This window comes from Acipenser ruthenus, chromosome 32 (genome assembly GCF_902713425.1).
Source record: "Acipenser ruthenus chromosome 32, fAciRut3.2 maternal haplotype, whole genome shotgun sequence".
In the NCBI taxonomy this organism is placed as follows: Eukaryota; Metazoa; Chordata; class Actinopteri; order Acipenseriformes; family Acipenseridae; genus Acipenser; species Acipenser ruthenus.
Window position 1 is genome coordinate 13,705,774 of NC_081220.1, and position 26,352 is coordinate 13,732,125.

General features: G+C 39.8%; 1 protein-coding gene across 1 annotated transcript; it reads right to left on the reverse strand.

Annotated features, from left to right (window-relative positions):
• Positions 1-2,736: 2,736 nt before the first annotated feature.
• Positions 2,737-12,513, reverse strand: LOC117965121 (hepatocyte nuclear factor 6-like). Its single transcript, XM_034910074.2, has 2 exons — positions 10,162-12,513; positions 2,737-4,773 (listed from the first exon to the last, which is right to left on the reverse strand). Exons 1-2 carry the CDS (start codon positions 11,186-11,188, stop codon positions 4,475-4,477), a joined length of 1,326 nt encoding a protein of 441 aa, XP_034765965.2. The 5' UTR covers positions 11,189-12,513; the 3' UTR covers positions 2,737-4,474.
• Positions 12,514-26,352: the final 13,839 nt, after the last annotated feature.

The following is a 26,352-nucleotide window of genomic DNA, read 5'->3' on the forward strand; positions in this document are numbered from 1 at the left end:
TAGGACTGGAGGGAGGAACATAAATGAAAAACATTTCAAACCACACTGGAGATTCTCACACTGAAACAATTGGTGCTCATACTTGATAAGTCCTACTTTATTTTGACAAAAATATAGTCTCTGATGGGCTTTGAGTCTTCAGACAGTTCAGCTAATGCCTTATTCAAGTCCTAAGCCCAGGGAACACAAAGCCTCTTTTTCAGGAGCTTGAAAGCTGGTTCCGGGAGACCCCCGGGAGACCTAGTTTGAGGTTTGCTGTATCAAACTCCCCCAAGTCTCCCTGCCTGGTGTGCCGTGCAGCGACCTGAAACCTACAGTCTCCTGAAACCTGAAGCTCCAAGCCTCAGAGTGGCTTCATGTTCCCTCAGCTTTATAATAATTGCATCTGATGAAAAGTGTGTCTACTTCCTGTATTAATAGTTAGCAGCTCGGACTATGGCTGGAATTAAATCTCACTTCATGGCTTCATCATAAGTATTTGTTATAATGGCTATGGAGCCGCCTTAATTTGATTTAATTCAAGCCTGGTTGCCATTAATATTGCTGCTCAGGGAATTAAAATGATGCCGGTGTCGTTTCCTTAATAAAGCACATCTAGATAGAAGTGCCAAGATTCGTGATGTAATTCAACACTCAGAGTTTGACAACACTAATTTACAGCATTTAGAACAGTGAGAAATCAAAATATCTGAGTTACCAGACGTCCCGGGAAAACTGGCATTGTCACAGTTTTCAGCCTTTTTTTTTTTATTTATTTTTTGTCCCAGTCAGAAACAGTTGAGCCTACAATTGTTAACTCCTCGCGGTGTTGTGTAATATTCTGCATCCCATAATATTCTACACCCCTCTGCTTATACTATATACAATCAAGCGGTTTTTGATTAGTAAAAAAAAAACAACATTGTACCGTAATAATGCAAATACAGACTAACCCTCATCCTTAACCTAACCTTAATTAGAACAAAGTGTTCTCTTAGCGATTCCAACAAAACAAATCGTGGTGAACGTGCGGAAGACGAATCGCCAGACCGCCTGATTAATACAACAGTACAATCTTATGGGATACAGAATATTACACAACACCGGCTCGTCCAGCGTTGTGTCACTTTTTGGCTGCTCAGTTGCAGAGGTAGGTTCGGAGATTAACAATACATACACTTTGGTATACAGCTTTAAATTCTATACAGCAACGTTAAAACCCCCCTTTTAGTCACCTTAAAATACTGTACAGCACAAAAACATTTTAAGAGTGTGTCGGGGGGGGGGGGGGGGGGGGTGGAAGGGAGGAGGGTCTATTTACACAAGAGTCAACCGGCAAACAGCGGAAATTCACTGCGACAGATGACAAGATCTTTGGCCTTGTTGTTGTTGGTTTTTTTTAACTACATATCCCAGCGTTCACCGCGCAATCTGGGAATAGATAGAAGGGGCGCTGCTGCCGCAGTGCCCCCTGGGAGTTGTAGTGAAACCACTGGGAGCTGCGAATCTTTTTTCCTTTCTTTCTTTCTTACAGCTCGAAGTTGGCAGAAAATTAATACATCAAATAAATAAATAAATACCTACATAGTTAAATACACGAAGGTAATACACATAGCATATAAACCGTAGTTGAACCATACTTTAGAAACTAGCGTAATCATTTACAGACCGCAAGCAACGGAACAGCAATCGGTAGTCTATCGTATTATTTGTTCAATAAAATTGCTTAAAAAAAAAAAAAAAAAAAACATAAATAAATTAATTAATTAATAAATGAATGAACGTTTCACAGAACCGCACTGGAGATTGTAAAGATCATCGGATTAATTATAATGGCGGAAGGACAGAATTCACAGTTGAGGTAGACGAGCAACGCAGCAACGCATTAAAACGGCGACAGTAAGCTCCAAACCACATAAGAGTCTTCGTGTGCCCTCAGTTTAACCTTTAAAACCATCATATACTACTTAAAGCTATGTACCGAAAATCCAATATCAATTCTCTATCACACACCTGTTCTATATTGGAGCCTCGGCTTATAAATAAATAAACAGATACGTTCACACACAAGGATGTGGGAGCTTATTTGATCCCGCACTCAGACCAAACGCTTGGCTAAGACGTTGCGCTTTGAAGTCTACAAAGCAGGTGTCCCCTCCCGTCTCTTTCAACCTCAGGTGAGCTTTGAAGCTCCGCCTCTGATGTTCCCCGGCTCACACTGAAGGGAAAGGACGCGCGGTTCCATTGGAAACACAGACACACAGAGCAGAACCTAACTGGCTTTCACTGTGAACCTGCAGCCGCTTCCTCACACCTCTGTCTGAACCCGTGCTCTCTCATACAGAGTGCTATTTCCCGTTGGTTTTTGCCTTCCCCGATTTTGGACGATCGCAAAGGCAACGGGTTTGGCAGTTTCAAGATCGCCTCCAGCGGCCACTAGAGTAATCCACATCAAGAACGGTAAAAAAATAAATAAATAAATAAACGGTACAGTTTTAATGCCTCCATCGTGAAGAAATGCAAAAGTTTCTGATTGTAAAATGTTTGTAGAATTCACACTTTGGTACTGTACACACGCACACACGCACACACACACACACACACGCACACGCACGCACGCACGCACACACACACACACACACACACACACACACACACATTTGAGGACGTTTTTGACTAAATCCATATATATATATATATATATATATATATATATATATATATATATATATATATATATATATAGACTTGAAAAATAATTAATATTACATGTTATACAAATTACAGGTACAGTCAGTGACTAGCATTCGTCTTTGGTAGTTGAACAGACCACTAAAACAGTGTTCTAACAATACACATTCCCATCAATAAATAACATAAACACATTCATTCATAAATAAATAAATAAATAAACACGAATAAACAAATACATGAATTAATAAATAAATAAATAAATAAATTAGCACGATTTCTATGTGTGTTTCCCCTCTCCATGGAACCAAACTTCTCCTATCTTTGTTTCCCCTGGAAACGGGGGGAAACAAATAGAAGTCGGACACTTAAAGGGAAAACTCACCCTTTAAATAAGGGGGGGGCAAAGTCTTAGAAAACAATGGTGGTCTTGTTTCAACGTCTTTAAATAAATAAGATGAATTTGTGTTTAAAAGGCTGTCCTGCTTCTTCTGAATACCTCCAGAAAGGATTTGTCCACAAGCCACGAATTCCCATGTTGCCGTTGCATTTGTCCACCTTTTTCTGTTTTCTTTTCCAAGTTTTAGTCTTTGAAACCCATCTTCTTCATACCATTCTCACTGGACTTCAAATGGAATTTCTCAAAAACGTTCAACTGTTTGCTTTCTGGTCACTTCCTGTTCTGTAGGTCACGTCTGTGCTCTATCCCAGTGGGACCACGGGTGGCCAGTTAGAACCGTAACAGTGAAGGTGACCTACAAAACAGGAACACACCAGGAGGCAACGTTTTCAGAAATCTAGTTGGAAAAAAAACCCCAACAAGCAAATAAGATGACTTTAAGGGTTCTGTTGCTAATGTAATAAAATCTTTACATTTATAGCATACTTGGTGGTATAGTGGTATGGTCCTGTTTAGAACTAGCTCCTTGTAGTTGTATTGGATTGCTTGTAACGCACACAATAGCCACCAGGCTTTCCGTATTGAGACACAAAGCCATCAATACCTCTGAATCAACACATCCTGAAACTGCATTGCGCAGTATGGATTCTAATAGAGAAGGGAGTGATCCCTGAGCAATGGCACTGAGCAGCTGCTCTTCCAGCCAATCCAGGGTCTCACGACTCTCCATTTGCTGCTGCTGCAGTCCCAGCATCGAACAGCCCCGGTGTTAAAGTCTCCACCCATCGCGTTAAAAGACCATCCTTTCGGTATGGTCCTCCTCGGGCTTGAGGGATCCGGCTTCAGGGACATCTTTTGTGAAATGAGTCCAAAAACACACACAACAGAAGCAGCCCAGCCAGTATTTCAGTTACACAGTAAAGAAATCTTTTTTTGAGCTCCTATGTGCTGTGTTATAGACACTGTGTCTATCGGGAGCATACACTATGAAGCTGATGTATGTAGGTTATCTGCTTTTTCAGCTGATTTGGGGTGCATGTGATTAGCAGCTGATGTGTTCTGCTAGCCAGCGACCGCAAAGTGATCCCAAAAAAATTCATAAAATCCAACCAAGAAGGACCAGGACCAACCCAAAGGAGTCCGCATCGTTGATAGAACGGGGGATATCGCGGTGTATCAATAAATCAATCAAACGATAAATAATAATAATAATTGAAAACGCTATTGCACCAGAAAAGGAATCCATGCGTAGGAGCTGAAAGCATGAACCCATGAAACAGAAAAATAATTTAAAAAAAAAAAAAACACGAAACAGATTGTTAACAGCAAGTTCGATCAAGTTTGTGCCGGTTTTGGATCATGTAGTGGGAGGGTAGCTGGACGCGTCTCGCGATCTCAGCTCCCTCACGCTTTGACCGCGGAGGACACTGACGAGCCGGTGGAGCCAGTCGAAGACGGCCTCGCCTCGTCTTGCCACTTATCCAGGCTGCGCCTGCGCGCGTTCATGAAGAAGTTACTGACCGTGGTCAGCTCCAGCCCCAGTTGCTGGGCGATGGTGATCTGCAGGTCTTTGGGTGGCCGGTGGTTCTCTCTGAAGATGGCCAGCAGGGTCCGGCGCTGGAGGTCCGTGAAGACCAGTCGGTGTTTCTTGGGTCCCTGGTTCCGGTCCAGCTTTCCCTGTTCCTGTTCCTTGCGTTTACACGCTGTGAGGAGAACAGGGAGTGTTAGACGGTTCTGTGTACAGTAGCGGTGAAAGATGGTTATATTTTATAACGTTGGGTAGCCTGGGGCCTGCAGTATACTTACAGAGTATTTTTTAAAGTTCTCAATAACAGAGACTATGCAGCTTCATAAAATATAAAGAAAATTTTTTTTTTTTTAAATGACATCTTTAAATAATATTATCTTTTAATGTTTATCACACTTCATAATGCTAAACGTCATACTTATAAAAGTTACCCAGCATAAAAGCACATCAAAGTGTAATAAAGCCCAGTGAAAGCATAGGGAAGCATTGTAAAGCACAGAGAGGTCTGGTACAGCATAGGGAAGCATTGTAAAGCACAGAGAGGTCTGGTAAAGCATAGGGAAGCATTGTAAAGCACAGAGAGGTGTGTTAAAGCATAGGGAAGCATTGTAAAGCACAGAGAGGTGTGGTAAAGCATAGGGAAGCATTGTAAAGCACAGAGGTATGGTGAAGCATATGGAAGCACTGTAAAGCACAGAGAGGTATGGTAAAGCATAGAGAAGCATTGTAAAGCACAGAGAGGTGTGGTAAAGCATAGGGAAGCATTGTAAAGCACAGAGAGGTATGGTAAAGCATAGGGAAGCATTGTAAAGCACAGAGAGGTATGGTAAAGCATAGAGAAGCATTGTAAAGCACAGAGAGGTCTGGTAAAGCATAGGGAAGCATTGTAAAGCACAGAGAGGTATGGTAAAGCATAGGGAAGCATTGTAAAGCACAGAGAGGTCTGGTAAAGCATAGAGAAGCATTGTAAAGCACAGAGAGGTCTGGTAAAGCATAGGGAAGCATTGTAAAGCACAGAGAGGTATGGTAAAGCATAGGGAAGCATTGTAAAGCACAGAGAGGTGTGATAAAGCATAGGGAAGCATTGTAAAGCACAGAGAGGTCTGGTAAAGCATAGGAATTACAGGGTTTTGGTAATTCACTAGCTCTCCACTAGGTGGAGCTGGTCGGTCACATAACAGACTGACGCATCTCAGCGCTTCCAATACAAGCCTGCCAACACTATAAACTGATATCTCTTAATACCCATCTACAATTACACTGCAATGTAACATGCATCGCCACACAGCTTAAATGCACCACGAAACTGGGGCGCCCACCTTCAATTGCAATGTTATAACACAGCGCGCATGCAGTCTGTGTTTTTGATACTTAGTGCAAAGCACACTGAAAGCCGCCCAATGTCGTTTCTATTCACGTCACATTTCGGCTAATTATCACCCCGTGGAAACGGCTACGATATAATGAGAGGTCAATGGGAGACTCCTGATAACAGACTAGTACTGTATCGCACTGCGGTTTATGTAGATAATAGATTTGCGATACGGATTAACAGGTTTAAATGTATTTAAGATGCTTCCTTCAGGTACAATTGTTCTCTCTTTTTTTTGCGATTATCATTTTGCAGTTTATTTGCTCACACGCTATTAAATGAAAGATCTAAATTATGTTCATATGGTTTTTTTTTTTTTTAAATCTCTCAATCCTAGAATTATAGGCGATGCAAAACTCTGGGCCACAGCTGTATAGTAAACTTGAATTTTATTAATGTAAGCTGTTGTAAGCCATGCGATGGCTAGTATTACGTTTGAAGTCCCCACAGCAAAATGTGCGTGATACCAACCCTGGTTTTATTTAAACACGGTTGATAAAGCCTCCTTTTGGCGTATGCCCTTGAAATTCGCGTTCAGAGTGTGTTACTGTGTTTTTACTGATCGGATTTTGTTAATTCCTGCGGCGCACCATTGTTTAAAAAAAAGACGAGCCTGTCTCTTGTCACGAAGGGAGGTGAAACTCATAATCACAGCGAGAGCCATTAAATGAACGGGGCCGCGTACTGAAATCATTTCTAAGGGGCTGCAATTACCATGCTATAAATCCATGTCCCGGGATACAGGAAAGACATGGATATTCCTATCGGGAATGTAGCGATCGTGGGAATGTTTCTGAATAATGATAGTCTGTCTCGTGTTGATAAAACGTGACCCCCCCCCCCCCCTCCCCCCTCCTCAGTGATGTCTGGGAATATGGGCTGATAGAAAATATCGATTCGAACTGTGTGCAGCGCCGTCTACAACCAAGTACCCGATACACTTTAACTGCTGCAGTGCCACGGCCTGCGAGGTGGTCATTAGCAGCGTTTTATGTATCTGAGTGGGCTTTTAGGAGCAGCTGTGGCCAACAGTTTTGCACCCCCCTATAGAATGAACTCATTTTGCTTCGTAAAGTCCAATGAAACCTGCTGATAATAATGATATTGAATTGCACACCGCTTTGTAGTTTTCCACATACTTAACGAAAAAACTGACACATCAGTCATTTGAACTTGTCTACCGTCATTATATTTCTCCCCTTATAAAAGTTCCCCTCAGTAAAAGCATAGCAACGTGTAATAAAGCACAGTAAAAGCGCGGTAAAGCACAGGGAAGCATTGTAAAGCACAGAGAGGTCTGGTAAAGCATAGGGAAGCATTGTAAAGCACAGAGAGGTGTGGTAAAGCATAGGGAAGCATTGTAAAGCACAGAGAGGTCTGGTAAAGCATAGGGAAGCATTGTAAAGCACAGAGAGGTATGGTAAAGCATAGGGAAGCATTGTAAAGCACAGAGAGGTATGGTAAAGCATAGGGAAGCATTGTAAAGCACAGAGAGGTCTGGTAAAGCATAGGGAAGCATTGTAAAGCACAGAGAGGTCTGGTAAAGCATAGGGAAGCATTGTAAAGCACAGAGAGGTCTGGTAAAGCATAGGGAAGCATTGTAAAGCACAGAGAGGTCTGGTAAAGCATAGGGAAGCATTGTAAAGCACAGAGAGGTCTGGTAAAGCATAGGGAAGCATTGTAAAGCACAGAGATGTATGGTACATTTTATTAATAAGCATGGCAAACCATGGTAAACTATGAGGGAAAACTGGAAAAATGCTGTCATTTCCTTGTTGTCGGTGTAGCTCGAGGTGGCTTTGTTGAATTGTCAGCCAGGACTGATTTCCCTGGGAAATGGTCCTGTATTCATCCCACGTTGCTCATCCAAACAGACCAAAGCATGACTGTGATTACAATAACACAAAGCCTGCTGATGCTCGGCATGCAATTGTAAGACTGGGACATAATTAAAAAATAAATAAATAAAACAACATATGAACATAATTTAGATCTTTTTATTTAACATTGTGTAATGAAAGAAACTACAAAATGACATCGCAAAAAAACTGGAAGGAAGCCATAATAGCTGTACAGTAGTGTTTCGTGTTAGATTTCTTTATTAAGTATGTGGAAAACTACAAAGCGGTGTGTGATTCAATATGTTAACGTAACATTATTCAGCAGGTTTCATTCGACTCTATGAAGCAGAATTAGTTAATTCTACAGGGTGATGGCCAGAGCTGTATATGAATACGAACACAGAGACAACTGACATTGAGGCTCCCTTATATAAAGACCGCAATTAAGGCCACTGTTTTACACTCTAGTTTTCCCCTATTGACAGCAGTGTAAAACAATCTCAATAATAGGCACTATCTTGTATTAGGTACCATTTACACGGGGGACAAGGGGGACATGTCCCCCCTCACTTTATCAACTACGAGAAGGATACATTTCACCAGAAGTGCTGTTAAATGACTCTAATCAAATCAATTGAAAGCTATTGATGAGGCAGGTCTCAGGTAAGGCATGGGAATAATATGTACATTGTATATTGTGAGGGTTAATGTAAAAAAACGAGATTTTGCAAAAATGTATAAAACCAATGATATTAAAACTGTGGGACATTATTTTTGCACACGTGTCTATCACGCTCAGAACAATATGTGCAAGTTTAATATAAGATAGTGTCAAATTTAAAGTTTAATACCTGTTTTCTATGAACAGAAAACCACTTGGGAATGCTGTGTTTGTCGTATCGCGTTAGTAATTACACAGTAATCAATGCTGTAATTACACGTCAGTTTCTCCACTACTCAGTCATAACCGTTCATAAGGATGAGGTCAGGACTGAAACTAGGTTTAATAAAATGAAACAGTTTCTTAGCAATGTCCAATTGCAATGGAGATTCCTGGCACTTGGTGGTTAATATAAAGCTTTAGCGTTTTGTGTTGTGGACCAAACCCCTGTTTTGAATCAGTCGTACAGCTTTGACACACACACACAAAAAAAAGCAGAAATTTTAGATCATTTGTGGATTTTTTTTTTTTGCTTTCTCAATCATCAAGTCTATTAAATCTATTAAAATCCAATTTGAAAAAAGATATTTCTATTGTGTACGCCAAGTCCTAATAAATTCTCAAATAATATTATAACAATATCACATAATCACAAAACCTTTTTACTTGATTTAGATACAAGAATCCCCCAGAAAAAGATAAAATATTGAAAATGTATTAGTCTGAATATTTTTTCATGAACTGTTTGTTCTATTATATTCTCTTATATGGTGTTGTATTGTATTGTATTGCACTGCATTTATCTATAATATTATTGCATATTATATATCCATTTCTATCAGTTTTAATCATTCTAATCGCCTTTCCAGTTCAGTAATATCTCTTTGATTTAACTCAGTGTGCTAACTACAACACATACCAGATCTGCGTTAGGTTGATTTCATACATTAAGAAGGATCTCAATATGTGTGCATTGCCACTGCGTCTGCATATAGACTCATACAGTACTGAGGAGGTCTTACAGCTAATTTCATAAACTGTGGTCCGCACTAATCTTGAACTACCTGTTGTTACGTCAGGTGACATAGCCCACGGCTTGTGCTAAATATAGAACACGTTGCTTTTGTGTTAAACCCGTTATGAGACTTAAGGTCCAGCGAGGTCCTACTGGAAGTGACTCTGCAGCAGCAGCAGCAGTTGTTGATGATGCATAGTTCACCCCCCTAGTCTCTGTAAGTCGCTTTGATAAAAGCATCTGCTAAATGACTTTGTGGGCCTCCGTGACTGTGATTCATTAGACACCCCCTGCTTTAAACCAGGGTTTCCCAACCCTGGTCCTGGGGGACCCCCTGGGTCTGCTGGTTTTCATCCCAACTGAGCTCTCAATTACTAGACCCTTAATTGAACTATTCATTAGCTTAATTAGACCTTTCTTTTAATTGCTTTCAGCTTTTAACCAGTTGGACATTTCAAGTTAGCTAGACAATTTTATAAGCAACTGGAAATCGGCAACTTCTTAGGAGCTGAGAACAATTAATCACATTATCAGTTCAATTAAGGGTCTGGTTCAGTGACTGAGAACTCAGTTGGAATGAAAACCAGCAGACACACAGGGGCTCCCCTTGGACCGGGGTTGAGAACCGGCGCTCTAGAAGACTCCAGAACGACAGCAGACGTTCGATAACGTACCTTCAAGCCTCAGGGACGCCATTCTCTGGAATTCCGGTTCCTGGAGCCACTTGGACATCCTCTTGAAAGTTTCCCGGCCGGACTTGAGCTTCCCCCACGGCTTGGGGTTCCTCAGAAGATCGGACAGGGTTCCCTGCGACCGGCAGAGGACTCTCTCTGCGAAGATGGCCTGCGGGATGCTGTACCGCTTGAGTTCGTTGATGATTCTCTGCGCCACCTCCTTTGTGTTGATTTCCTCCCCGCTGGCTCCCTGGCCCAGCGGCGACATCCCGCTGGCGGCGACGCGGCCGGAGACGGAATGAACGTCCCCTCCGCCACCTCCCATGTCGGAACGCCGCTGTTCGTGGTGATGAAGGTCGGGGCCATACGGGTGCTGTTGGCTGGGCGCTTGGGGGTTGTCCATCCGGTTCAGGCACGCCCCCATTACCGGCGGCGACATTTCCCGGGAGAAAACGCTCCCGCCCCCGGTGTGCGCATGGGAGTGGGCCTCATAGCCGTTGCAGGAGATCTGCCTGTTAGCGGCGCCTAGGTGGGCGTACCCGTGCATGGCCCCCAAGTTGGGCAGCGGGGAAAGGCTTTGGCTTTGGCCCATCCCCAGATCTTTGGTGTAAGGGCTGTAGAAGCTGGCCCCCAGCCCGCGGTCTTCCCTCATGAGGGTGAAACTGCCGATGACGTTGCCGACCGGCAGGCACGGGTGGTGGGACGGGTGCTGATGGTGGTGAAACTTGTCCTGGAGGGGTTGGAGGGGGCTCAGCGTGGCGTACGTGCTTCCACAGCCGGTAGGGGACTCCCCGCCGTACCCCAGCGTGGAGAGGGTGTGCTCCATGCCGGGGGGACGGTGTGGGTGGTGGTGGTGGGGGTGGTGATGGTGCTCCCCGCTCTCCAGTACGGAAGCCATGGAGGAGACAAGGGGAGGCCTCGGGAAAGCGGCGGAGAGATCTCGGGAATGTAACGCTGACCGGTAGTGCTGGTTCTGCAAAAGCTCGGCTTGGTTGTGCCCGGACATTGGTGCCACACTGGTATCCATTTCAAAAGTCCTTTTGATGTATTATTATTATTATTATTATTATTATTATTATTATTATTATTATTATTATTATTAATGCATGTGTTCAGTTGCTTTGTATTTTAATCAATACCTCGCCTATGGCCAGACATCATTCATTGCATCTCTCTCTCTCTCTCTCTCTCTCTCTCTCTCTCTCTCTCTCTCTCTCTCTCTCTCTCTCTCTCTGAAATCGATGGCTTAAACAATCGAGGTCTCTATTAAAATTCAGCGACAGCACACGTCTGTTTAACTTTGAATAGTTTCGCTTATTTTTATTTTACTGTAAATGATGGCAACTTCTTCCATGGAACCTCTACACAGTATATGTTCTGGTTTGAATTATCTACCTCTGCGGTCGCCTTTTAATTTGAATAAATCATTAAATAAAAGTTATTTTGTTCGCTAGAGTCATTTTTTTAATGCAGTCTAAAGAATCTTTTTTGCACCAAATACTGTTATTATCGTGAAAAAATACAAAATTAGAGTTTTACTAAATCCTTTATATATAAAATAATAATAATAATAATAATAATAATAATAATAATAATAATAATAATAATAATAATAATAATAATAATAATAATAATAATAAACACTACAATCCAGTCCAATCCAGAATCCGGCTTTCCTGCTTTAGAAAGATCACACCAGTTTTAAATACAGAGTGTTCATTCGTCAATGCATCATATTTGGAAAATTATTTCCAAGCTTACCTCGCGCACTCCAGCGCGCAGACAGAACGCAGATAGCTGTTAGCTGCTCAATTAAAACAAGCACAAAAACACACAACAAAAAAAAAACGCGCAAGCCTATGAAACTGCAGTTAATCCAGTGATTATTCAAACCGCTGTCATGTTAAGCAGAAGTCATGATGAATGGGGCTCGCTGTGGTGTATTCCTCGCCTCTTCCCCGGTCAGTCTGTCCGTGTGCGCGTCTGCTTGCCGTCCATGAACACCGGGCAAGCGGCGGGTCGCCGGTATATTTATGGAGAGCGGTTTTTAAAACATCGCAGGTTTCCGACAACGGGTGGAAATGAGAAATAGATTAAACACTTGAAGTCATTTTCGGCAGACCCGGTTTGGTTTTTTTTTTTTGTGGTAGATTGCTCGCTGCTGCTTGTCACCCTGTCCTCCTCTCTCTCTCTCTCTCTCTCTCTCTCTCTCTCTCTCTCTCTCTCTCTCTCTCTCTCTCTCTCTCTCTCTCTCTAACCCAATCGCTGGAGGTTGTAACCCTCCGTTTCTCTTCTGTCTCTATCCCCTCACACACTGCCTCTTCATCGATTTCCGAACCAACACTCTCTCTCTCTCTCTCTCCCTCTCTCTCTCTCTCCCTCTCTCTCTCTCTCCTTCTCACTCTCTCCCTTTCTCGTGCTCTCTCCTTTCACCGCGTCACCGCCGGTTTGAAAATCTGACAGATGTGAGATGAAATTCCAACTTAAATTAACTCTTTCACCGCCGCAGCTGTCTCTGTTTCTGAAGAACGGGGGGGGGGGGGGGGGGGGGGGGATGGGGGGGGGGGTAAGGTCGAAGGGTTAGGAGGGAGGGACGGAGGGAGGATGCTGGCGATTAATACCAATGCTCTTCCGAATCCCTGCTCCTTCACGCAGAATGTCATCTGTCGTTAAATAAAGAGTATTTATTTGTGTATATGTTTTTACTCGTGGACTGTTGTGAATGACTTAACAGTTCAAATCTATAAGCTATAGCCTATGGGTGCACATTTTTGTGTGTCTATTATTATTATTATTATTATTATTATTATTAGGAATAGTCCCTTACGGAACGAAAATATATTTCCATATATTGAGAAATATAATGTAATATATTGATTCATATATTTCAATCTATTGAAAATTACAAAAAGTATTATGAATATATGCCAATATATTTTAATTATATTGCACAATACATACATCATACTCTAGTATTAGTTATTTTTTGACATGTGAATACTTTTAAAGTAGCTAGTAGTTATACACATGAAAAACATTCAAGAATATTAAAACCCTTAAGACTAAAATGACAATATATTGTATGTCAATATATTTACAAAATATATTTTCCTTCCATAAGACACCTTATTAATAATATTAGTCTTCATCTCCTTCTTCTCCTCCTCCTTCTCCTCCTCCTTCTCCTCCTTCTTCTCCTCCTTCTTCTTCTTCTTCTTCCTCTTCGTCTCTTTCTTCTTGTAACACGTAGTTTCTCGTTCATTAATCAAAGGGTTATTTTAAAACATGTTAATTACAGTAGTCTGGGATATTGAAGTTTATTATTTTGTTAAAAGGTCTATTTAAAACCCTGCCTCATTATAAAGTCGATACTCACTTTACTATAAGCAGATGACCCCTTGACTTCTTTTCCGGACCATTAGGTGACGTCAGGAGCCTTGTCTATATGGTTCCATTTTAAACTCCAGCAAAACACTAATGTCTGTAAACTGGACAATACACGTAATTGTTAATTGAATATTTGTGTTAAATCAATCACTGGCTGATTTCTGTACTGTATTCCAGCGTATCGTGATAATGACACCGTCTTTTGATTAATCTGTAGTTAAATACCCGTATATATTCAACCCAACGCTTCGACTTCAGTGGTCAGAGTCATTGAATCTTGGAGTCGAAACATTTGCCATTGAAAACCAGTCAGCGGCTGAAATATCATTTTGTACGGCCTAAAATATGTCTTATTAAATTAATATAGCAAATATCAATTCAGAATGTATTCCATGTCTTACTCATATTGGCGATGGGTAAGTAAAAAAATAATAGCGTAGTGGTGTTAAATTATATTAGGGTTAGAATTATTTGGTTTATTGACATCTGTTGGATTATTATAAAGTGCGATACCCATTGATTTCTTCTTCAATCAAAAGTTTTCCAAATATAGCCCTCTGCATACAAATAATCTATTTTATATTTGTATAAATAACGTCTATATATATATATAGAGAGAGAGAGAGAGAGAGAGATATAGATAGATAGATAGATAGATAGATAGATAGATAGATAGATAGATAGATAGATAGAATTGTATTATCCCTGTTCTTAAGATCGGTTTATATACTGTATCGCGTTTTAGGGTAGTACACTGGGTGAATCTATTTTAAAATAAAATGACTACACGTTTTCTAAAATCTAACACGCTGGGTGAATTAACACTGCAGTGCGAGGTCTAGCTCATTTATGCATTCATATTTTTTATTTTTTTTTAAATATTAAATATAGGCCACCACAGCCGATCTCAGACAAGTGCTCGTGTTAGTTCAAATATTTTGGAATAATAGGCGCGTGTCCAGAACATGCAGTCCCCATGAAAAAAAAAATATACATCCTGAAATATAATTGGAACTCAGTATTATGTGTGCTCGTATAGCGATGTGAGTGAGTCACCGCAGAAAGGGTGTATGTTAGCGGTCTGTGGGGTTTGTATGCGCTGCGCCAGAGGCTCGCTCTATCGATCTGATGCTCCGACAGCAGAGATATAAACACGAGAGACGAGAGGGGTCTGGCTGGGGGTCCACTGGTCCACTCGTCTCGTGGACAGGGGGACTGGGAAGAGGGCGTGGCGATGGAATGCCAATAATTAACCCTTCCGCCGCTGAAGAAATGCGACCACGCTGGTAACGTAAAAAAATAAATAAAATAATCGATTCGGTGTTTTTATTTGATGGAAAATTCAGCACTTCGGATCTCAAAATCTTTTTTTTTTCTTATCGTTCAGAAGCATTCTTAAATATCTTTTTTATTTTAAACGTGTCGCTTATTTTATTCATTCATTTTGTTGTCGATAAACGTCAGAAGGGACGATCTTAAGAGTTATTTTAAACCACCGTTTTGACCGACTGTGAGGACCCGGGCTATCCCACAAGAGCCGCTAATCTCACAGAAATCTAATGAAAAACATTTTGAATAATAAACGTGTCCACAATACCCCCTTAAAAAAAAAAGATATCCTGAAATATACTTGATTATATTTCGAAAATAGTTTGCACATATATATATTTTTGGGCCAAAATATGAAATATGTAAGACAAATACGTTTTACATATAAAAGGCCATATTTCAAATATATTTCAACCGTATACATTGTAAAGTTAAGTAACCATTTACAAAATATATTTTAGGAGTCGTTTTTAAATGAGAATATATATACACACACACACACACACACACACACACACACACACACACACACACACACATATATATATATATATATATATATATATATATATATATATATATATAGATAGATAGATAGATAGATAGATAGATAGATAGATAGATAGATAGATAGATAGATTTTTATATATATATATACACAGTATATATTAGAGAATATAATTAAGAGTATGTATTTTAATTATATAAATAGTACTGCGTTTAGTATATATTTCATCATACGATCCGTGTTTAATTAATATAATGCCACAATGTGAAGAGGCTCTTCTTTCAAATCTTTAACTGGTCTTGAATAACTGGTCTTGTGTTATGTAGGCAGTGTGGAGTAGTGGTTAGGGCTTTGGACTCCTGAAAGGAGGGTCGTGGTTTCAATCCCTGGTAGGGGACACTGCTGCTGTACCCTTGAGCAAGGTACTTTACCTAGATTGCTCCAGTAAAAACCCAACTGTATAAATGGGTAATTGTATATAAACAATAATGTGATATCTTGTAACAATTGTAAGTCGCCCTGGATAAGAGCGTCTGCTAAGAAATAAATAATAATAATAATAATAATAATAATAATAATAATAATAATAATATGTATGTCGGGGCAGCTGGTTTTGCTACGAAATAAACCACAGAACATTTTTAAAACTTGTTTTTTTAATAGAAATCCATACATCCATTTTAACACCAAAAACTAAAAAATGCAGCATTTTTTTAATTGATTGACATCATTTTAATAATAGTAAGAAACGCCCATCGTTATAATAAACGTATTGCAAATAATACATACTGTGAGCAAAACGCAGATTGCGTAACGATACACACAAGTATGACCTTTACAATTCAGAGTAAAAACATCTTGCATTCATATCCAAAATAAATAAATAGATAAATAGATAAATAGATAAATACCAAATCAAATGAAGGATTTGAACCGAGGCGCTGGACGCTTGTGATTTCACACGTCATGATACTCGTGTGTTGAAACACTGATACAGTGCCGTAGTCCTGTTAACCCTTTCGCGCAAACATTTTCAATTCAATTTGTATCCGTTTGTGTGAACTCTAGAGAGTTCGAGAAGCTCGAAGAAAAAAATAACATATATGCATTTAAAAAAAAAACAGGTCCACAGATAGGAAACTTAACAGCACGGTGCAATTATACACGAAGCGACTGGAGGGGATATTGATTCTGAATTGATTCTCGACTGAACTGAATAACTTAACATGCGTTAAAAAAAAGTGTTCTTTTACACCACCATCTAGGTAAAAACAAACAGATAGATTCTCAAAGTCATAATTTTCCAGAAATAAAAAACGTGGACATCATTTTTTTTTGGGGTAGTAAGTAAAACGTTCTCGAATTACGGATCTCTCTCTCTCTCTCTCTCTCTCTCTCTCTCTCTCTCTCTCTCTCTCTCTCTCTCTCTCTCTCTCTCTCTCTCTCTCTCATATAAGGACAGACGGTAGGCAGCGGTCAGCCTGTCCATTTCTCAGAGGGACCAAAGGGTCACACACTGACTGACCAAACAAAGAACTGAGGTCAAAGGTCAAACCTATCTCCGATTCCTCCCGATGCAATCTGTTCACATGTACTAATAATAATAATAATAATAATAATAATAATAATAATAATAATAATAATAATAATAATAATAATTTGATTGATGTATCTTTTTTTAATTTTGTTACAGCAATTAAAAAACAGTCATATCAAAAGACTATATGTCTTTTGATTCCAGGCATTTATATATAACATTGTAAATGTAGATAATTATGTGTTTTATAATTATAGATGAATATACTGTAGCCTATATAAGAACATAAGAAAGTTTACAAACGAGAGGAGGCCCCATTCAGCCCATCTCGCTCGTTTGGTTGCTAGTAGCTTATTGATCCCAGAATCTCATCAAGCAGCTTCTTGAAGGATCCCAGGGTGTCAGCTTCAACAACATTACTGGGGAGACCCTCACAATTCTCTGTGTAAAAAAGTGCCTCCTATTTTCTGTTCTGAATGCCCCTTTATCTAATCTCCATTTGTGACCCCTGGTCCTTGTTTCTTTTTTCAGGTCAAAAAAGTCCCCCGGGTCGACATTGTCAATACATAATATATATAATGACCATTACACAGCCACTGTTATGAAAGCTAATTGAAATCGAGACGGACCTCTCTGAGAATCGCACACAGCACGGCCGCACTGCCCGCAATCAGAGTTCAGCACCATCTGAATACGGACAGCTCCCGGCTGACTGGAGCTTAGCTTTGGTTAAAAAAAAAAAAAAAAAACATAAATAATAAATAAATACATAACGCGCCCTCAAAATAATCCCCAAGTCATTTCACTTGCAGGAAGCAAGCGTGGCCAAGTGGACATTGACAGCTTCCTCGCTAGAACGCGGGGGGGGGGGGGGGGGGGGGGGTGAGGAGGGGGGTTAAATTCTTATTTTTGCACCGCAGGGTCAAAATCTGCCCCTTTTCACTGATGCCGCCGATGCCATGTGTTGAGAAAGTGAAAGCGTGAAGGAAGCTCACGTCTAAAGATGAGGGAACACGAAGCCACTCTGCGGCTTGGAGCTTGGTTTCAGGAGACTGTTCCTGAAAAAGTGGATTCGCTCTTATTCGCTCAGTATATCGAAACATTACCCGCATCACAGCAGTGTGGAGTAGCGGTTAGGGGCTCTGGACTCTTGACCGGAGGGTCGTGGGTTCAATCCCAGGTGGGGGGACACTGCTGCTGTACCCTTGAGCAAGGTACTTTACCTAGATTGCTCCAGTAAAAACCCAACTGTATAAATGGGTAATTATATGAAATAATGTGATATCTGTATAATGTGCAATAATGTATAATTCGATATCTTGTAACAATTGTAAGTAGCCGTGGATAAGGGCGTCTGCTATGAAATAAATTATATATATATATACTCTGAATACACAGACCGATTGTAAAAAAAATAATTAAAATGAAAATTTACAGAAACTATTATTATTATTATTATTATTATTATTATTATTATTATTATTATTATTATTATTATTATTATTATTAATGTTGTAGTTTATTTGATTACATGATGTTCAATAAAATATCTAAATTAAATTATCGGTTTTTTTAGAATAAAACATGGATCTGTGCATCATCATCATCATCATCATAATAATAATAATAATAATAATAATAATAATAATAATAATAATACATTATTGCTATTTTATTACAGCAAAGAATCCACGACAAAATCTGTATGTTTTAAAATTATTATAAAATGATAATGTCAAGATACCTACACACAATAAACTAATGAAACACAAGAACAAATTCAAAATGTTATGTTATTATGTTATTATGTTATTATGTTCACATCTCTGCTGTTTCATGAACCACGTCCGCGCGTCAGGAGGTGTACTGGAATGCTGACAGATCCGCAATTGTGATTGGCTGGGAGCCACGGAGTTATAGTATAGAGAATTACAGAATTAAAAACATTCTCAGTTTAATCGAAGAATAATTCATAGGCTAGTCCAATAATTTACAAAAAAATAAATAAAGCTTTCTATTTTGTATCGACACACCTACACGCATCTCTTGTGTAGTTTACAAACGACTTGCCCGCGCTAAACTATCCCGTTAGGGCTACAGTGTTCAAAATATATAGGCTAGCTATTTTTAAAATTGTAATAATAATATAGTTCTGCAAAAAGGTGACGCTCAAAAAAAAGCGACTTAACCCGTTCGTGTACGGAGACTGTCCACACCTGTCCAGACAGCATCTGTAAACGTATTGTGATATTTTGTATTGTGATATTTTGTAATAAGTCGCCCTGGATAAGGGCGTCTGTATCAAACCAACAACAGCTTATCAGACCCCACTATACACTTTTATATCTACTGCTAATATTTCAGAAGATCATTTTAGTTTATATATATATATAAATCTAAGGGATGTAAAGCCGAGGGAACACGAAGCCTCTTTTTCAGGATCTTGAAAGCTGGTTCCAGGAGACCCCCGGGAGACCTAGTTTGAGGTTTGCTGTATCAAACCCCACCAAGTCTCCCTGCCTGGTGTGCCGCGCAGCGCCCTGAAACCTACAGTCTCCTGAAACCTGAAGCTCCAAGCCGCAGAGAGGTTTCATGTTCCCTCGGCTTTATGGCGAAAAAAGTTTGTGTCCAAAACACACACGCAAGCACGCACACACACACACACACACACACACACACACACACACACACACACACACACACGCAAGCACACACACACACACACACACACACACACACACACACACACACACACACACACACACACACATCTAGAAAAAAACTATTTTTGTCTTTCTAGCAAAAGCAGTTACAATCTAAACAGGCTACAGAAGTGAATCATACACATTAAATATGAATTTAGCGGAAAACGCATCTGTTTTATCGGTATGCGAAAGCAGCGATACATTACTAAACGCGTACAGACATCAATATGCTTCTTCTCCAGTTTCAACAGTACTATGCATTTGTATCATTTTTCCACAAGCGTTTTACAAACCAACAGGCTCCAATGCAAACGCAATTCACTCGTATTCTCGTTCCCTATAGAGGAACCCGACACCAACGGGAAGCCCGGGCCCTCTCAATATAAGCATTAGGGAATGGGCTATTTGGAAGCACGGGGCTCAAAACATTATTTAGACTGATAAATTGTTTTCTATTGATCAACCGGGCTATTATGAGTCGCCTCCGAATGCATTTTCACATGCGCGTGTTAGAATCCTACCGAGACGAAATATTTATTTGTGAAGGAAAGGCGCGTTTAATCTCATCTTTAGAAACGGTGTCCGGTGACGGAATCAAATTTGCCTTCCATCTGAGGAGCTGTTTATTTCAATTTGAGATCTCAATGTAATAAAATATAATTTATACACTCAGGAAGGTTATTATTATTATTATTATTATTATTATTATTATTATTATTATTATTATTATTATTATTATTATTATTGTGAAAATGGATTTCTTTATTTATATTGTGTCTATAATTTTTTTTCCCGCCGATCTTAAGTGTACATTACTGTAAATGATTCGATTAGAAACATTTGAGAATGCATTTGACCCATCAATAAATAATGCATAGATTGAAATCTCGCCACAAACAGTTAGGCCTATTGCATATACGTTTAAAAAGTGTCGTGTAATAGTTATAGTTTGAGGTATAGCCTATACAAAATGAAGATATTTTAATTGCGGGTGTTCAAAACGTTTAACTGTATAAATCCACCAGAATATGATATTAAAATATTTACAAACACAGACGTGACATAAAACCATTATTATTATTATTATTATTATTATTATTATTATTATTATTATTATTATTATTATTATTATTATTATTATTATTATTATTATTATTATTATTATTATTATTATTAGCAGTGTGGAGTAGTGGTTAGGGCTCTGGACTCTTGACTGGAGGGTCGTGGGTTCAATCCCAGGTGGGAGACACTGCTGCTGTACCCTTGAGCAAGTTACTTTACCTAGATTGCTCCAGTAAAAACCCAACTGTATAAATGGGGAATTGTATGTAAAAATAATGTGATATCTTGTAACAATTGTAAGTCGCCCTGGATAAGGGCGTCTGCTAAGAAATAAATTATTATTATTATTATTATTATTATTATTATTATTATTATTATTATTATTATTATTAATCCAGTAATGACGTTAATTGTTAATATTTTGCAACAGTTTAATAAAAACGTGTTTGTTTCATTTCCAAAAATGGATTAAGCCGAACCTATTAAAAAAATCACAGAAATAAAGAATGATATTTTTAAGAAGTATATAAAGAAGAAGGTGTGTGTGTGTCTGTCTGTTCCTGTCTGCATTCGGACCCTGCAGGAGCCAGCGCGACCAAACTCTGCACGGACTCCTCTTTCATCCAGGGAACATTTTACTGTTTTTAGGAGCCCCATTGCTGGATCACTACAGTAGCCGTGTATCTCAAATTAAAGAAATGTGAAAAACCAATAAATAAATACAGTTAAAAAGACAAAGGGGTCCGAGCGCATTGTGCGACACTCAGGATCGGTAACTTGTAGGAAACCATAATAGATATCCTACAGTAGTTAATAGAGTATTTAAATGCGCCTATGGGATTAATTTTACAGTGCATTTTAACATCGACCTTTATACACGAAGGCACGTTTTTATGTGTCGCCTTATTGATGAAATATACAATACAATACAAATATATAAACGCACATGTAAAAAAAAAAAAAGCATGTTTTCAATTTAGACTTTAAAAGAATCCATTGTTTCCACCTGCCTGATGACGTCAAGCGGAAGAGAGTTCCACAGACGCGGAGCGCGACAGCAAAAAAAGCTCCGGCTGATTTAAAACGATTATTATTTTTTTTTTTTTTGAAAAACAAAAAGTCTCCTGCGTTTTATCGTGTGTGGCTCTGTGTTCCTTTTCTCTTTACTGTTTGAAATGAAAGTCATCAATTCAATCAGACAATCGCTAATTTACCTGTTTTGAATATTATTATTATTATTATTATTATTATTATTATTATTATTATTATTATTATTATTATTATTATTATTATTGTAGTAGTAGCTAATAGTAATATTAGTAGTATTAGCATTAATATTATAAATAATATTATTAGTATTAGTGGAATTAGTATAGAATTGGATGTATTATTAAACACTAACCAATTATTTATTGCGCGCTACGTTTTGAAACTCAAAGCACGACACAAAATGAAATCGCGTTCAAATTCTCAGCTGTTATATTTTCGGCACGATATCCGCAGCCTTTACCCACAGGAAACACTCGAGACGACGTCCTAATAGCTGTGATCATGGGATTGCAATATCTGTCTAGTGCAACAACAGCAGCAAACTAAACTCCATGTCATCTACAAGTGTGTTTAAATACAAGAAGTGTCTGACCTCGCTGAAGACGGTCAGCCTACTTAACCCGCCAACTCTGCTAATTCCCCAACGCGCCCCCACAGCACGGATGCGAGGAGAAAGCGGCACGGGGAGGAGGAGGGGGGGGGGTTGTCAATTAACTCCCTCTGTCTCACCACCTCCCTCTCGCTGAGGAAAGAGAAACACGTCTCTCTCAGAGAGTAATTACCTGCACATTACATTTCCTTAGCTCTTTTCTATCGTCCCCTTCACGCTTTGCGACGTTTGAGGTCGCTTAAGATAGCCAATGGGGTGCGTTGTTTGGGTTCAGTTTTTTTTTTCCTTTAAAATAAATCGGAGTTAATTCCCCGCCTATTATATTTAAAAAGGCCCCTCAGGCAAGTAAAAAAAAAAAACAGTTTAAGAGTCATGCAGGATGAAAATAAATTGAATTAAAGTCTTCTTCTATAAATAGGAGTGAATTTAACACTTAATAAATGCTAGATAACAACTTAAAAGGGCTTAAAAGAAACCGGAAGTACCTCTGTTGTTTGGTTGCAGTTTATATAGTGGCTCTAATTTCAATCCCCCCAAGGTATTCTGGGAGATGTAGTCCTGCTACCCACTCAGACCCCAGGACTACATTTTCTTTATCCTCCCCTAATCTATCACGGATGAGCCCCAAACAGGGTGAAACACGTCTGCAGGTTGCCCTAACCCTGACTTTGAATGCAGAAGCCTTTAGGCGACTTTCGCACGATTTCATTGGCTCTTGTAATGCTGAATTAGGAGTTCATTTTTTGAGTACTTTCTAAATATCCTGCCTGGTTTTCTATAGCATGAACTGTGGTATTCTGTACCAAAGACGTGATTTCTGGACTATAGTGCTCACAGACCCCGTGTCTCTAATTGCTCAGTTATTTTTTTGTATATGTCTGTTAGGTGACTGAGTTCAGGAGCAGCTGTTCCGTTCAAGCTTGTCATAGAGATCTGTAACACAGGCTAGATTGTCCTCTCTGTATATACGCCAGCGCCATCTAGTGTACAGCATTGCCAGCCAAGCACAAGCAAACCTCCAAAGTGGCAGATCACTAGGTAGTGCTTTTATTTAAAAAAAAACACTAGGTTGCATTACAAATATCTAAATAAATACAGAAATAACTAAGAAGTTATTTGCTTGTCTATTCCTCTTCAGTACAGAGATATTTCAAAGACAAGACTACAGAACTAAAACTCTGCTGCTTCCCGGTAGTAAATCACTTCCTGTGTTGTAGGCCGTGTGACCCACTACACAGGAAGTGATAAGATACCAGGCAAGTACAGCATTGTACATACATGCATTAATTTGCTTGTTCATGTCTGCATGTATACGTACACACACACATACATACATATGTACATACACACATCAAAACAAAAGATCACGACCCATCGGTCCGGTTCCTAACAGCTGATTGATCTCAGAACTTTGTCAAGTCGGGTCTTAAAGGATCCCAGTGATTCAGCATCGACAGCGTGGCTCGGTAACCCATGGCAACCCATTCCATCCCCTCCCCACTCTCTGTCTATATCTACTTAATTTCAAACTGTGCCCTCCGGTCCTGATATCCTCGCGCACGCACACACACACACACACACGCACAGACTACAAACACGTGTTTTGAGATTCTGAATCTGCAGGCAGGCGCACTCTGTCCCTGAGCATGCTCGCAATGCTTCATCAACAGCAGCCCTGATAAATACAGACGCATCGACCTACCTGGGTTGTGTTTTACCTACTGAACAAACACGATTCAACGGATCTGCCAAAACCCACTGAGTATGCACGGATAACAGCAGTCTCTTCGCTGGGCCATTGCTGCAGGCTCTCTCAGCCCAGTCCCTGTCATCTGGAAACCCCAGACAAACAGGAGATCTTGCCCGAACTAGGAAGCAGGTGGAGCGGGTATGGGTAAGTCCTCCTGTCCTTCTGTGCACATCTCAACCAGTGAAAGTTTTTGTTTCTTTCCAACCTGATTGGTCTTCGCTTAAACTGATGTCGCTCATCCATTCTGGTGTAAGAATTTCAATGGAATGGTTCAAACTTCAGAGACGAAATTGCGTGGCCTTCTTTTTTATCCTCTTTCCATCCTTCTTTCTTTTCCATTTCTTTCTCTCCTGCACCCTGCAGCTCCATTTCCATCTATGGAATGCTGTTTCTTCCCTTCCTCTCCCTTTCCCTCTCTCTCTCTCTCTCTCTCTCTCTCCTGTTTAATCAGCATGTTAACGAGAGAGGTAACTAATCAATAATTTCAATCGCAAAGCGCAATTGATAATGCCCCCCCCCCCCAACCCCCCCACCCCCTCTCCTCAAGCTACAGCAAAACTCTTGTCTCTCCAGTAATCAAAATGAACGATCATTATTAATGCATGGGGCCAACTTGAGAGATCGATCCAATTACCTTCATCTCACTGTCTCGTGGCTTATTCGTTTGGACTGGAGTCTCCATTTAAGTCTATGTGAATTGCAGCCCCTTGCTAAATATCGTTTTGCACTAAATCCTCAGGCTGTGTTGGGTTTGTAGACAAATGAGTTTGTTTTTTGAACAAATCTCAAGGCTGCATGCGACGCAGAAATATCGCTACAGATTTGCAACAGTAGATCTAGCTTCTGGTACGTAGCCTGTAATGTTCTTGTGATTTGCTGTTTTTATTTGATCATTCTGAGTGATTTCTGGGTTCATTTCCTCCCTTGTTAAGATTTTTTTTTTAATCATTTTTTCTCTAAATCTGCCTTTTCCCGGCTTTGCATCGCTTTGAGATGGTCTGGATAATCATAAACCAACTATGTGAGAATGTGCCTTTTTTTTCAACTTCAAGTCACATTGTCGCATTATCTGAAGGGAATGTGGAAGGCTGTTCGGTCCCCGGCAGTTAAGATTCTCCAGGCAAGGTCAGAGCAGCTCAAAACCGGGTATGGAAATAAATCAATACCCAGAACCACTCAAAATGATTTTAAAACACCATTACATTAAGGGAAATGAGAAAAAAAGCTAGTTGAAGCTTCTTACCCTTTGAGGTGTTTTTGATTACCTTTCCCTCTTTGTGAGTGAGGAAGGCATTCTGGAGGTGTGACTTGTTACAGTGATTTTGTGATTTTTTGACGTCTGCTCCTTCTAGTTATAACATTATAAAATCAACTTGCAGAGGTATCTGAACACCTCCAGATGCATCATTGATCTCCTTTCTATACCTGCCTGCATGAAAACACCCCTGGGGGTGAGGATTTCAATCTCCGCTCAGTAATCAGGGATATAGAAACACACTTGTGTGTGAAAATGTCAGACCGCTCTGTGCTTTAATCAGGCGTCTTAAACCACTTCTAAAAAGTCTCCTGCATTTTACCGTGTGTGGCTCTGTGCTCCTTTTCTCTTTACTGTTTTAAATTGCATGGGTGGCCTGTTAAAGTCATCAATTCAATTAGAAAATCGCTAATTTGCCTATTTGGATGATTTCCCTGGATTTTCAGTTCCAGTGGCTTGATTTTATGACTGGTTCTGTCTACAGTAAGAGACACCGTACACACACAGCGTATTACCTTCTCATAAATCACAAAAGCTGGTTCCAGGAGACCCCCAGGAGACCTAGTTTGAGGTTTGCTGTATCAAACCCCTCCAAGTCTCCCTGTCTGGTGTAACTCCCCTTGGACTGCACTGCACTGTAGCTCAAGTCACAGTGCAGTGGTCCCTATTGCACACTGTCTGTTAGGTGCTGGCATGGTACCATGATACTGGACTGGATTAGCAGCCAGAATTTTAACCACTGGGATTTCAAAATATGAAAATCTTAGCAGTTTTACCTATTTCACCAATAGCATCCCATTGAAGCTTGTGCTAAGTTCAGTGTTGAAATATTATTATTATTATTATTATTATTATTATTATTATTATTATTATCTTTTTTAACCTAAATGGAGGAGGGTAGCTGTTGCCAAAACTAAGAATTCTCGTTCGAACGGCAAAAATGACCACAAGCTCCACGACCTTTGACCCAGGCTGTCTGCCTTCATCGCCAGGGCCTC

Coding starts and splice junctions, on each gene's coding strand:
- LOC117965121 (XM_034910074.2), bottom strand. CDS start 11,188: ATGGATACCAGTGTGGCACCAATGTCCGGGCACAACCAAGCCGAGCTT. Junction 4,774..10,161: donor GGCGTCCCTGAGGCTTGAAG/GTACGTTATCGA, acceptor TTCTCCTCACAG/CGTGTAAACGCAAGGAACAG.